Below are 15,975 nucleotides of genomic sequence, written 5' to 3'. Positions count from 1 at the left end.
CTAATAAATACTTAAAAAATATATAAAATTTTTTTAAAAAATAATTTTTTTTCAAAAAGAAATTTGAAAAACTAAAATAAAAAAATTCGAAAAAAAAATTTCAAAAAAAAAATTTATAAAAAAGTTCGAATTTGAAAAAGTATAATTCGAAAACATTATTTTTTTTCTTATTTTATTATTTATTTAATCTATTTAATTTTTATTTTTTTATTTAAATTATAATTTATTATATATATATAAATAACAAGGACATAAGAGTCTTTTGCCACTTAATGAAGAATATATTTTTAAAATGTCTCCTTAGTGGTGGTAAAAATGAAAATTGGTACACATGTAATTTCCCCATCTTTAATTGGCTAGAAATAGTTTATAATTAGTAATATTGAAATGTTTTAATTATTTTTCATATATTTAGTTGACTATAATATCTTTCAATTGCAGCAAAAAAATCTATAAATTATATATTTTTGTTATATAATATGATTTTTAAAATACAATCACACAAAAATTTTAAACTGCTTTTTTTAAAGAGATAATAAAAAAAAATTAACAATAAACATCTTTTGATCAAATAATTACAATATATTTTTAAATAACATAACACTATATACTTTAACGAGGTAGATATATTATATTTTTATCATTATTAAAATTATTTGTTTTCAAAATATTAAATTTGCTTTTAAATTTACAATAATTTTTTATATTTGTTGAACTTAATATGACTATAATTAAAACACCAAAACAAATTTGAATTCTCATTTTTAAGATTAATTAAAACAAATTTCAGTTTACCATTTCAGTTTAATTATTGTAAATATTTATATGTGTTTATGAGGTTCCAAAAATGTATTTGTTATTTATATATGTAATTTCATATTGATCATCGCTTTATTTTCTAATCTTTTTTTAAAACAAATCACCATATAATTTGATAAATATTATGAAACTACATTCACATTTAAACAATAAATAAAATTAATTTGATTTTACTTCTAATAATAAAAACAATTATACTTCAGTTTGAATTTGAAAAAATATATATAACTTAATATACTCACAACATGAGTTACTCGACTAATCCAAATTATATCTAAAATCACATATTTAACTGCAATAAGAATAAATAATTTTATAATAGTAATTTATTTTATAAATATAATTTATAGGATGACCCAAAACATATTAACAAATGAAAATAAAATAATTTAGTTATTTTGTAAAATTTATATATATGCATGAGACTATAGAATATTATCGTTATATTAATTTACATAATTTGGAATCAGACACTTTAGTTTATTTTCTATTTCATTCTAAGACCAATATATCTTAAGTTATACATAATCTTCCTCAAATATATTTACATATTTAAGCCAACAACCAACGTAAATAAAAATAAGAAAATTAATCATAACTGTAATATAGTATTATTAATACAAATTATGCATACAAATTATAAATTAATTTAAAATTAAAATAAATAACAATTAATTATTATAGTGTATTTATTTTGTAAATATTTATACCCGTGCATGAGCACGGGAAAATTTATATAATATATAATTTTGTTTCATTATGCAAAATGAAATTTTCATGTCAGAACTTCAAAACCCAAAAATAAAGTTTTTCTGCTGAGCGCAAATTTGATTTTTTTTGCCAGAATTGAAATCAAATTTCGCAGCTGAAACTGAAAAATTGAGGTTTCCTGCCGAAGTCGCAAAATTAAGTTTTCCGTCATAACCGAAAAAACCAAGTTCTCTCGCCAACTCCAAAAACAAAGTTTTCCTGCCAAAAATTAGAAATCAAGTTTTTCGTCAAAACCGCAAAAATTTAGTTTTCCCGCCAGAACTACAAACTTGAGTTTTCCCGTCAAAACTGGAAAAAATAAATTTTCCCGTCAAAACCAAAAAAATCAATTTTTTCCGCCAAAATTGAAAAACAAATCGAGCTTTTCCCACCGAAATAAAAAATAGGTTTTTCCCGCCGAAATCAAAAATAGGTTTTTCCCGCCGAAACCAAAAATAAAATTTTACCGCCAAAAAATCAAAATCGAGCTTTCCCGCCAAAAACACAAAATCGATTTTTTGTCAAAATCAAAAATCAAGTTTTCCCGCCAAAACTACAAAATCTCCGGAAAACTCGATTTTTCGATTTTGGTGGGAAAACTTGATTTTTTGGTTTTGGTGGAAAACTCAATTTTCGATATTTACGGAAAAACTTGATTTTAGCAATTTTAGCAATTTTTGCGAGCAAACTTGTTTTTTGTGGTTTAACGAGAAAACTTAACTATAGGTTTCCGGAGGAAAACTCAATCGTGATGATCAACAAGTTTTCAGGAGAGCAATGAGTTATGATTATTTCTTTTCTTTTTTTTGAATAAAATGTTAAATTTGATTCAAAGAAAAAATATACTTTTTTCCAGCAAGAGCCACTTTAGCATATTAAAAATTGCAAGCAAAAAAACCTAATAAAGAATCAAGCTTGTACAGCTTCAATCCAAAGTTGGAAAGCACAATCAAGCCTCCTGTCTTGTGCTCTAATGGACATAATTCTGTTCTTAACCAGTCTGTCAATCATGGCAAAGAGAACTTCAGGAGATCGCGGCCTCTCACCATGCCTGCGGCAATTTTTCTCACGCCAAATCATGTAGATTGTAGCTTGAAAAACGTAACGAACAAGGAAGCTCCTGGTTCGATCCAGGTTTGGTTTCTGTATGAAGAGCACTACATCAATCCACTCTTTTGAGTAACTATTACCCATAAAAACATTCATCAGCTTGTACCATAGTGATGAGGAGTAATCGCAGCCGAAAAATAGATGGTTTCTCGTTTCCAGCTGCTGCATACATAGAACACAGGTCCCATCAATCCCAGCGTTCCACGAGACCATCCTATCTCCCATAGTGAGCCGATTACGAATAGCTAGCCAAGTACCGAACCTGTGCTTTGGGTAGCATGAGTGAACCAGATTCCTCTGTGCCAAGAGACCTTTTCTTTTTAAGTTCTGATGTGATTCCAAGTTTCTGAAGTAAGAAACTGATCTTTGTAAGTATCTTGTTTCCCTTTCCAAAGGACAACATCCTCCTCTTCAGAACGAGATAAAGACTGGAGCTGGTTCTCAATTTGAATCAGACCCGCTGAGCGGTGGACTCTTCTTCTATGTTTTGTCCTCGCAGTATGCACCGTATCATGTTGCCGTATTCCCGTATCGATCTGACCCCTTGTTCCCAACATATCCATCAAGCAGCCTAAAGGAGACCACTGGTCATACCAGAAAGATGTCCCTTTCCCATTATAAACTTCAACTTTACAGGACTCCCGAGCCAGCCCTCGAACTTTCAAAAAATTTCGCCACATCCATGAACCCTTTTGATCATTATCTTTGACAGACCAAATAGACTCATTCTTAAGGCGTGTGGAGTGAACCCATCTGATCCAGAGTGATGATTTGTTAGAGATTAACCTCTAGAAGAGCTTTAGGATGGTAACATTGTTCATATCTTATATTGAACGGAGACCAAGCCCACCTTCTTCTCTAGGGCGACAAACCTCTTCCCAACACAACTTTGCTTTCCGAGGGTTAAGTTCACTACCTGACCATAGGAAGGCCGAACAGATCTTGTCGATTTCTCGAATACACGCCTTCGGTAGACGAAAAGCTGATAACCAGAACTGGAGATGCTCCATAGAACTGAGCCAAGAAGCTCAAGTCTACCGGCATATGATTATTTCACCATCTAGTTTTAAAGTTTATGCTTAGAATTTGAGATAGAAATGAAAAAAATAGATTTTTTCCATTTATATGATCATATCTTGAGTTGTTAAAACATATAAACTTTGGTTAAAATTGATATACAAACATTTGTTAACCTGCATGAAAATTAAATAGGCTAACCGTGGTACCAGCCCTAATCCTTGATTAAAATAAGATTAAAATAAGTTTGGGTTAAAATATTGATGAGCTTTTATATTAAACAAAAGAGGGTTAGTCCCTGCCCTGGATCTAACATCCCTAACTACATACATTCTCATACGATTTCATTAAAATAAATTGATGATGTCGTAGTCTCATCTTAAACAAAATTGTACCCATTAGTTTATATTTTGAGGATAAACAGAACTGTTGGATGTTAATTTTTTTCCTTCAAAATGATGACATCAGCGGTTGAAGAAAACATCTTTGCTATTATATATAGATTTTTCTTAATTTGAAATAAACTTGGTACATATTTCAAATGAAGATATGAATTTATCACTGATTCCTTGGTTGAAGCAACCAAGCCAGTTGTAATTAATCTTTTATGTTTTGGATGTAACTGATAGAGCAAATTTTCAAAAAAAAAAAAAATATTTGACCAAAAGAACACACAAAAATGACTAAAATAAATTTTATTAAAAAAATAACTGACAATTGTACCTTACTCTATAGATTTGTAAATAAATAACTATTTAAATCAATAATTAAAAGTAAAAACAGTTTTTTCGACAAAAACTTTATTCAAGATTCAAACCTTTTCCAATTTTTTCAAATTTTGTTTTTCAAATTTTATTTTGAAATTCAAAAAAAATATTTTTTGAAAATATTTAAAATTATTATTTTAAATCTTAAATCCCATCCTTGAATTTAAATCTTAAATATATATTAGTATATAATATGGATGTACTTTTTTCCACGAGATATTAATAATAGGATTTTTAACTTTAAAACCCCTCAATTAAGTTTGTTTTGGGTAAAAACCCTCAAACTAAGTATTTAACGAAAAACCCCTCAAACTAACTTTATTTAATGAATTAAACTCTAACATGTCATCATTATTATTACTACCGGTAAATATTTAGTTTAGGGGTTTCTACATAAAGTAAACAAAGTTGATTGTTTTACCATTAAAAATTCAAAAAAAAATTTAAAAAATCAAAATTTTATAATATTATCTAAAAATTAGTAACTTAAATTTTCAAAATTAGCACTTTTAATTTTGTTTTTGTAAATATATTAGTTTGATATGTTTTTAACATCAATATCATATATGTATAAATTAAAAATGTAAAAATTCAGAAAATTCAGAAAATATAGTAAGAAATTATCTAAATATTTACCTGTAATAAAATTACTAAAAGGTTAAAAATGTAAAAACAAGAAAATATAATAAAAATTATATCTTATCTAATAAAAATGCAATAAAGATTTACCTGTAATAAAATTACTAAGAGGTTAAAAATTGAAGAAACAAGAAAATATAATAAAAATTATATCTTATCTAATAAAAATGTAATAATGAATCTTTAGATAATTTTTAGTGTATTTTCTGGGTTTTAGATTTTTAATTTATACATATATAATGTTGATGTTAAAAATACGTCAAACTCATATATTTACAAAAAAGTGCTAATTTTGAAAAGTTAAGTTACTAATTTTTAGATAATACTATAAAATTTTGAATTTTATTTTTTGATTTTTAATAATAAAACCCTTCAACTATATTTAATGTAGAAATTCCCAAAATAAAGATTTACTGGTAGTAATGGTAATTATGACATGCTAGGGTTTAATTCATTAAATAAAGTTAGTTTGATGGTTTTTTTGTTAAATACTTAATTTTAAGTTTTTACCCAAAACAAACTTAGTTGAAGAGTTTTAACGTTAAAAATTCTTAATAATATACCATTCCGCGAACTGATTTATCCTTTTTCGTTTTGAGTGTAACTAATTACCTTTTTCCAAGCGTTATTAACATACTTGACATAACAGATTTGGTAATATTCCTTCTGTGAGAGAGACATTTTAGTTGACATATGGAAAATCATGTAGGTGAGCAGACATATTTTTAAATAACTGTATCATAAAGGGTTTTGAAAGCATATATATAAGGGAATAAAAGACAGAAGCTGCTTTGTTGCAGAGGTAAACTAATTGTGAAGCCTATCTATTCTTCTTCTTTTTCTTCCTAGTTAACATAAAAATCTTCCTTGTCTGAAAAGTACAGGTTCTTTCGAGCGATGATGGTGTCTTTCGTTGAAACCTTAAAGAAGCAGGAGGAAGCTGTTGATGTTGTGATCGTCTCCGCATACTTGGTGACTTTCTTTGTATTCATAATTTCTTTCTTCCCTTACAAGCAACGTATCCACGATTGGCAACTTAATGAATTCCGAGTCGCTGTGTCAGATCACAAAACCGTCCTATGTTTGTTCTTATTCCTCTGTGGCGCAATAACATATAACGACGGTTGCGCTCACTATGAAACCGAACCGGTCGATGTTGTGTTAAGATTTCTGACCAAAAGTTTGTGGGGCATCTTCTCTTATGTGGTGCTTTTCAAGATTTGTGTTATTTTTCGCTCCAAGCCTTTGGAATCAACCATCAAGACAAAAGCCGATGAGCAATGACGGATCTTTTAGCTGGGTTTCATGCTTGAACTATAAGTTCTAATTACGTGTTCATTCTACTTTGTTTTACTTAATTAGCATCTTCATATGTAATCACTATTTCTATTCTTCTTCTTTTTTTTTGTGATAAATGTGAATTTCATTGATAATCAATATGCAACTGATACCCATTCTGCTTGTTAAAGCCATTTGGGTGGCTAAATATCCCCAAAAAAATATAAAAAGACACATAGACCACACTTCAGCTTTAATCAAGCCCCAAGAACCATGATTAGAGCTGTGACAAACTGACGAAATAAAAAAACAATTTCATCCTAGTTGATCGAAGCACCAGGGGAAACGATGGAACCCTAGGATCAGAGACCATTAAAGGTTTAGCCAGGGAATAACAAAGAGATAACAGAGAGGCTGCCCCGAAGGTGATTCCAAAGGACTTTGGAGGAGGTTAGGTAAGTCCCTGCCCAAAACAAGACCGGAGAAGCCCAATCCAGACGCCAATAACTCTAGAAGACAACGAATACAAGCCCTATGGAACTCAAACTGAAGAGATACGAAGCCAGTAAGTAGAGCACTGGAGCGTCACTGACGGAAGGAAGCCGATGTTCATGGCTCTCGATTCCGGTCCCTTCACGCAAGCAGACAACTCAAAGGATTCCGGAGATGATAGCTTCAGAGAGGCAAGGCACAAACCAGGTTGTCTTCCTTCTAGGGCTGTGAAGAACTGAAGAACCATAGCGATCTTCCAAACTATAGAATTCAAAGATTGTATAAACAATGACTGTATTTATTCCTTAAGAAAATAACTCAAAACATAAGCTGTCAAACATTCAATCTCTAAACTCATAACATATGACACAACTTGACATCTCATTATATAGAGATTAATAGTTCATAATCCTATTAGGTAATATATTTAGATAACTTCTAACTCGGTAGGATTAGGTTATTAACTTGTATCTCAAGATTCCTTTTCTTTCAAGCTTTATCCAACATTCTCCTACTTAAGCTTGAAATCCTTTCTTGACAAATCTTGTTGAATATCGATGAGGTTTCTCATTTAAGTGAACTTGATCTTTCATAACGCTTTGGTCAATATGTCTGCCTTTTGTTTATCACCTGAGACGTGATCCACACTCACTTGACCATTCTCCACAGACACTCTTATAAAATGATACCTTGAATGTATGTGTTTGCTTCTACTGTGGAACACCGGGTCGATCTTGATGACCACTCTCTCACATGGTTGTTCGGTGCCTTCACAATAGCTCTTGTAACCATATAGCTTGTTTAACCGCTTTAGTTTCTGCCATAAACTCAGCCTCATACGGCGCTAATGCAATTTTTTCTTGTTTTGTGAGCACCATGTGATTCTTTTCGTCGTTGCATATAGCGACTCAGTACTCCCACTGCAAACAAAAGATCCTGACTGGTGTGAAGAAGGTACCTAAAACACCCAACATTCCTCCTATATACCGTAGCAACGATATCTCTTTCATCGTTGGCTTTTGATAGCTTCATCCTGGACTCCATTGGCGTATGATTTATATTGCAGTTCTTCATTCCACCTTCTTCGAGGATTCTTAACGCATAACGTATTTGGTTTAGAGTTATTCCTCCCTCATATTGGCCAACCTCGATTCTGAGATAGTATGTTAACTTACCAAGATCGCTCATGCCAATTTTCGATGCCATCTCCCTATTGAACTTTCCAATGATCTTTTTGTTTGCTCCTGTGAAAAATATGCCATCTACATACACCGCAACAAATATTAGAGCATTTTCACGACCTTTCTATAGACTGATGGCTCTTTGGAACATTTTTTAAAAACTTAAATCGAGAAGAATCCGATTTATTTTGTTGTTCTAGGCTCTTGTTGCATGTCTTAATCCATATAGAGCCTTATGAAATTTATAGACCTTTCCTTTACTTCCCTTTACCTCAAAACCTTTAGGCTGCATTACATGGACATTCTCTTTTAATTTATCCATGTAGAAACACAGTCTTGACGTCTAAAGGATGCACTTCCCATCCATTTGTTGCTGCAATACTGATGAGTAGTCGTATAGTCTCTATTCAAACCACAGGCGCAAATACTTCCTCGAAATCTATTCCACAGGCACATATCCTTTAGCAACTAACCAAGCTTTGTACTTGTTAACGGTTCCGTCAGAATTACGTTTAATCTTGAAGATCCATCTTAGACCAATCGGCTTTACACCATACGGGAGATCTATTAAACTCCAAATCTTGTTTTTATGATAGAGTGAATCTCGTCTTCACACACTATGTCCACTCTTTGAGTTCACTTGATTCTCGAAAATTCATGGGCTCATTATTCAGGCACATTAGCAATATTTCTCCTTCTTCTTCTGCAAGTAACACCTAGTTTTCTATGTATTTTGGTTTTGCAGGTTTGTCTTACTCCTTCTCAGTATTCTTTGATCACTTGTATCTTCTATCTCATATCCATGTGGTGCCGTGCTCTTTTCCTCAAAACCGATGATATTGTCGTCAGTTTGATCACTCCTTCCTTTGTGTTGGTCATCCTCGACGTTCTCTATGCTATTTTGAATGTTGTGATTCCTCAAATCTCCCAGCGTGACCACGAAATCTCTATCGCTTTCTGGCTCCGTATTATATCTCTTCCAGTTCCATTCCGACTCATCAATCATGACATCCCTGCTTACCACTATTTTCGAGTCTCAGGATCTAACATCCGATATGCTTTTGAGCCTGGTTCTCTTCATATATGAACGTGCATACGCGATATATCATCCAATTTCTTTAGTTGTATGTTTTATATTTGCGCATAACCAATGCACCCAAAGATCCGCAAGTGACTGAGGTTCGGTTTCCTCGCTTGAGATACTTCATACGGGGTCTTACCTGTGAGAGATCGTGTGGCTATACTGTTGATCAAGCATGCCGCGTGTTGTATTGCTTCTCCCCAAAAGTAGTTTGGCATATGCATGTGATTTAGTATGCTTATCGCCATCTCCATTAAGGTTCTATTCCTTCTCTCCACCACTTCGTTTTATTGTAGAGTGTATGGAGCTGTGAGGTGTCTCTTTATTCTTCACAGAATGAGTTGAACTCTTGGGACACAAACTCTCCGCATCTATCGGTCCTGAAGGTGGCTATCCTTTGACATGTCTCTCACTCTACAATACCCTTTAGCTTCTTAAACTTTCAGAATGCATCACTCTTCTCCACTAGCAAGATGGTCCACATATATCTCGAGTGGTCATCAATAAGTACAAAGACATATCTATTTCCAGCCACCATGCTTGGTGTTATAGGACCGCATAGATCCCCATGTATGAGCTCGAGAGTTTTGGTTGCTCAATATGCAGTGTCTTGAGGGAACACTTTCCTTGTTTGCTTCCCAAGCAAGCAAGATGAGCAGACTTCCTTAGTAACTTTAACAATCGGGATACAACTAACGAGCTCCTTTTGTATCATCATTTTCATTGTGGAGAGGTTGACGTGTCCAAGTTTTGCATGCCACCGATTTGATTCACTTATCTTTGTTAGGTATAGATGTGTAGTGTGTCGAATTCCCATACAAACCTTGTACAAGAAATTCTTCGATCTATTTTCCTTGACAAATAATCTTCCATTGTGATCATGCATAGTTTGATATTCTCCTCTCAGTCGTACATCACAACCCGACTCTGTTGATTGACCTAGACTAATGATATTACTTCTAAAATTGGGTATGAAGTATACATCAGTCATTTTTCTCGGTTCACCATTCATATCTATGAATGATATAGTGCCTTTCCCTTTGATGTCGATTCATGAATCATCTCTAAATCTTACTATTCCAGTGACTGAGCTATCGAATTTATAAAAGTATCTCCGGTCTCCTGTCATATGATTACTTGCTCAGTTATCTAGGTACCAAATATCTCCCTTGTCGGCGTTTGTCTCATATTTGCCAAGGATTAAATTCTTCTCATTCAGAAAAAATATTTCATGCATCATTAGTTCATCTGCATCTTGTGTATCACTACCCTCATTCTCTTGAGCTTCTTGCAATTTGAGTAAACGATCATGGCAATCCGACGCATAATGACCTATTTTATCACAGCGAGATAGCATGTAATTTTTGATGCATCTATTGGTCCACAGAAGCATCATCGGCCCTGTCCTCTGTAATAGAACCTTCCTCTACGTCCTCTGCTTTGAAAATCCCTGTTATAGTCACGATTTGATTGTGTTGTCTGTGATTCCATATTTGTATACATCAACTTGTTCTGATCGTCTTGTGATTCTTCTTCCTCGAGGATTCTCTCTTCATATGCTTTGAGTCGACCAATAATGTCATCGACACTGGTATTATTAAGATCCAACACTTGGTCAAGCGACACCACAATATGTATATATTTTTCCGTGGAAGGATTTTTTAACCAATTTTGGTTCCTCCGTACTTTCAGGGCTGCCAATTTTGAAGATATTTCAGCTAGCTTTCCTCAAAAGTCATCAATTGTATCAGTATCTTTCATCTTCAGGCTATCGAACTCATTCATTAATGTTTGTAGTCTCGCTTCTTTAACTCTTTCTGCCCCAACATGCCTTGCTTTGATTGCTTCCCATAAATGTTTTGCAGTGTCAAGCTCTCTGGCTTGCAAAATTAGCAGTTTGAGTATTGATTGAAACAACAAAGCAATGGCCATATCATTTTTATCCCCTACGGTCGAATCTTCTTCTATAACATCCCAAAATTTATTAACTTTAAGTGAAATCTTCATACTTATAGCTCATACCATGTAGTTGAGTTAAGCGTAGGACATTGAATAGAAGATAATACTCCACCTTCTTTTGGTTTTCCGGCCGCTATAACAATCTCACTCATATCTTATTAAGGCTCTGATACTAAATATATAATTCAAAGATTGTATAAAGAATAACTCTTTATTGCTTAAGAAAATAACTCAAAACTTAAGCTCTCAAATACTCAATCTTTAAACTCATAAGTTATGTCACAACTTGACATCTCCTTATATAGAGATTAATAGTTCCTAATCCTATTAGGTAATATATCTAGATAACTCTTGAACATATTATAAATCCTGACTTCCATAATTCGGTAGGATTAGGTCATTAACTTCTATCTCAAGTTTCCATTTCTTTTAAGCTTAATCCGACACAAACAAAACAGGCAGCATTGAAATGAAACCGCCAAGTTATGTTGTTTCAAAATAAAACCAGGAGATGTCCTTGGCAGTTTCCTCACATTGTTCAACTTTGATCTCAATATGAGCAGAGAAGCTCTACGAAATTTTAGAAAACAGAGATAGTGAGGGGGCAGAGAAAGACGATCCGAACATGGAACACAGAGGTATGCCTGGGCATTCGGTTCCTTGGGTTCGGGTCGGGTTCTTGTCGGGTCTGGGTCTTAGATATTTAGACCCAATAAGGTAATTATAATTTGTCGGTTCGGGTTCGGTTCAGTTTCAGATCGGGTTCGGTTCGGGTCATGTTGCTTCCGGCCCAAAACAAATACTCAAACACACAAAAAATACCTATAAATATTTAAATACTCGAAAAATATCCAAACTTTTATCTAAAATCTGACCCAAAGACATGAAAAATACCTAAAATGTTATCTGTTTATCCGAATTATATTTTTGAAAATCTTAATTTTTACCTGAAATCCAAATTCATATCCAAAAATTCAAATCTGAAACTTAAAAAATACCCATAATGCCAAACATATACTGAAACACCCATATATACCTAACATATACTAGAAGTTTCGGGTATTTCGGGTACCCCATCGGTTCTCGGGTTCGGATCAGGTCAGGTCTAAGACCCGCGGGTCCTCCACAACAAGACCCAATAGGGTAAAAAGATCGGTTAGGGTTCCTACCCGAACCGTGATTTTTTGGGTCGGTTTCTGGTCGGGTCCTCGGGTCCGGGTAAAATACCCAAGCCTACACAGAGGCAGCGACGCTCATAGACATGGGCGAACTCTTCAATACCAAACCTGATCCAGATTTAGTCAGTACTAAAACTCAGATCTGCCATGGATCAAAGCAAATCTAAAAGAGATCAGTTACATACGTCCTCGCCAACACTCTAGGGAGGTCGAAGACACCCTCAAACTCCGATTTGGTCCTCCAAGCCCGACTGCGACCAGAGGAGATATAGAAATAATGAAGCAAAGAGAGAGATGAAACTGAGTTAACTCATAGACATAAAACAGAAAACTGGGTGGTGACTGACGGAGAGAAACAGAGCCACCGGCCACCATATAGTACTCTGCAAGTGACAGTGGAGAGAAGAGAGGTGAAGGGGGAGAGAGTTTTCTCTCACCTTTATCTATTTTTTTATCTTTTATAGTCACTATTTCTTTCTTCATTGTTTTAATTAGTTTATTATCATTTATAGTGAGCTATGCTAATTATAGGAAAAATCGCATAAAAATCTTGAAAGTGGTATTTACTGACAATTTAAACCTTAAAGTTTTTCGACTAGCACTTTTAACATTCAAAGCGATATTTATATTATAAAAAAAAATCTTCAATCTGAGTCAAGTAAAAACTGACATGTTGTACAGATAAAAACGATGATGTGTCGATTTTTTTCTCCCAAAAACAATGACTTAATTAATAAAATCAAAAAAAATCAAAAAATAAAATAAAAATAAGAAAACTAAATTAAAAAATCATAAAATTAAAAAAATTTAAAAAAAATTCAGAACACAAAAAAAAAATTAGATTATTCAAAAAGTCAAAACAAAATTTTAAAAATTAAAAATATTTTGAAACAAATTACAAGATTATTTTTAAAAAAAAAACAGACATATCATCGTTGACGTATCAAATATATCATTGTTAACGATGATGGTTTTTTACATAACCATTAACAATGGTTTTTGACGTATTTTCCAACGATAGTTTCCGACATCATCGTTGAAAATGGTAGGTATGTCAATAATGACATTTTTAACAACCATCATTGTCAATGATGATATGCATAATGCATGTGTTACACTAATTTTTAAACGATTAAATGTCACTTTGATGGTGGTCAAAACATCGTTATTTACATATCTAAGTTTTAAATGATGGTTTTCAAAAATATCCTTACTGACATATCTACCGTCATTTTCAAAGATGATGTTGGCAACTATGGTTGAAGATATGTTAGACACCGTCATTGTTAATGGTTATGTGAGAAACGATTATCATCATCAATGATATGTTTAAAATGTTATTGTCAACGATGATAGTTATTTTTCTTACAAATAATCTATTAATATGCCCTTTTTCAAAAAAAAAAATTAATCTGGTAATAAAAAATATATTTTGATTTTTTTTAATTTTCTAATTTTTATGAATTTTGTGATTTTATCTTTAATTTTTGTTTAATTTTCTGAATTTTTTGTTTAATGAATTTATTTTAATGCAATCTTATTTTGTATTGAATTTTTATTAGTTATCTTAATTTAATTTATATTTTGATTTTTTATTTATTTATCTGATTTTTTTTAAACGTGAATTTTTATTTCCTACATTAATTAAATAATTTCTTTTTGAAAAAAAATTGACACATCATTGGTTTTACCTGTAGTATATATCAGTTTCTTACCTGATGAACAAGTTAATCAGGCTGAAGCTTTTTTTATGATACAAATGTCCATTTGAAGTTTAAAGGTGCTAGTCGAAAAACTTCAAGCGTTTAAAGTGTAAATCAGTGTCACTTTCAGGGTTTTTATGTAATTTTCCAGTTAATTATATGAACTGATAAGAAAATTTATTATGGTTCTAGTCTCTTCTCCTTCATTCTATTTTTCTTCTCTCAACCCTAGTGGTCACCAAGAAAAAAAAAACCGGTTCACCTTCTCTGGCTTCCGGTGAGTCTTGTCGGAGCTGTGAGAGGGTCCGTAAACTAGGTATGTATAGGCTTTAACGGTGTTGAGGAGATCCTTTGATGTTATGGGAATATTATGTGCTGCTGTCTAAGTCTGTCATTGCTCTGGTGTTTTGATTGATTGGCTTCACCAAATCTCAATCTTTTTTCTGGTGTGCGGTGCAAGTTCAAGCCGGCTCTGATGTCGATTGTTAATTCTTCCGTTGGATTTGGTGTGGCAAGTTTCATGAGAGTCAGTGGTGGTCTGTGATTTGGTCCTTTGGGTTCATATCTTCCCTGTTTCTAGCTTGTCCAAGAACATTTGTGTTTGTCTTTTCCATTGGCTCTTACGCGGGTATTACTGTCTTCTCGTTCTCTTTAGTGTGGATCATGTCTCTTGATTCATTCGGTTTTGAGAATCTATGGGACTTTGTGGCTGTCATTTTTGTATTTTATTATGTCGTCGATGGTTTTCTTTCGGATTTTCTACGGAAGCAACATATATTTGCTCAAGTATTCACCCAATGGTTTTAGTTGTGTATCTGTGGTGCTTATATCTTCAGTTTTCATTTTCCACTTTGGCCCTGTTCGTTTGTACATCTGGAAGATGCATCCCGATGGTCCATCTAGATGTCTTATCCAGATGCTTCATCTGGGTGTTGTTCGTTTCTTCATTTCGTCCATGCATCCAGATGAATCATCTGAATGCAACTATGTTTGTTTGCTTTTCATTTTTTAACTTCCATCAGCATCCCGGTGGACTTGTTAATAAAATGACTAAAATATAATTTTTTACGTTTCGGAGGAAAAATAGCATTTTTACGGTTTTGGCCAAAAATATTTTTGCGGTTTTGGAGGAAATATGTGTTTTTTCCGAAAAAGTGCATTTTTATGGTTTTCGCGGAAAAATACGTTATATGGGTTCGGCAAAAAAATACGTTTTTTGCGGTTAGGACGGAAAAAAATGTGTTTTGAAGTTTTGGCGGGAAAAGTGATTGTAGGAGATGGATCTAACCATCCCTCAAGGCCCAAGGAATAGAAGGCCTGGCCCGAACCAATGAAAGCGATGGCTCGGATAGTCGGCTCAGAAGGTCAGTCTCTCGGCTCACTTCTAGAGTACCTCGAGTCGATCATCGTCGACTAAGAGGCATCCGGCTCGGCGATCGCTCGGATTAATGCGGGCCTTTCGGCCCAATAAGGAAGGCCCACGAAGACGACTTAAACTAGGTCAAGAACGACACATCGGAGAACTATATAAGGAGAAGGAAGAGGAACGAGAAAGGGATCCGAAATCATCTGACTAACACTTGGCGGCTAGATTAGGGTTTTCACCTTTACTTCATCTTGCCGGTATCTGTACTTTTCCGGTAACCCATCGAGTTGCCGGCTTCCCTTCTGTCGCATTCTCTTTACTTCTCTTGTAACCGACTGAACGTCTCTTCCGACCATAATAAAACGTCTTTGTTAAACCCACATCTTCTTATCACCGTTTTCCGATCAAACAGTTGGCGCCCACCGTGGGACTCCTTTTAGCAAAGTAACGTTAGTACTATGGTCGTCAGCAACGACAGTTCATCATCAGGCGAGGAGCGCGAAGCTCTCGAGGTGATGCCGGCTCCCGAGGTAACACCTACGCCTACACCGGTGACTCCGCTCCCCCCTCCTGCGTCTATGGAAACCATCTTGGCACGCCTCGCTCTGCAAGAAGCGGCGCAGAAGGCGGCGGTA

General features: G+C 33.8%; 1 protein-coding gene across 1 annotated transcript; it reads right to left on the bottom strand.

Annotated features, from left to right (window-relative positions):
* Positions 1-2,478: 2,478 nt before the first annotated feature.
* On the bottom strand, positions 2,479-2,904 carry LOC125578965. Its single transcript, XM_048742124.1, has one exon. It carries the CDS (start codon positions 2,902-2,904, stop codon positions 2,479-2,481), a length of 426 nt encoding a protein of 141 aa, XP_048598081.1.
* Between the last annotated feature and the right edge of the window lie 13,071 nt (positions 2,905-15,975).

This window comes from Brassica napus, chromosome A10, assembly GCF_020379485.1.
Source record: "Brassica napus cultivar Da-Ae chromosome A10, Da-Ae, whole genome shotgun sequence".
NCBI classification, from domain to species: Eukaryota; Viridiplantae; Streptophyta; class Magnoliopsida; order Brassicales; family Brassicaceae; genus Brassica; species Brassica napus.
This window is presented reverse-complemented; position numbering and strand designations above follow the sequence as displayed.

Excerpts from the sequence above, each read along its gene's own strand:
- LOC125578965 (XM_048742124.1), bottom strand. The coding sequence starts at position 2,904 with ATGGGAGATAGGATGGTCTCGTGGAACGCTGGGATTGATGGGACCTGT.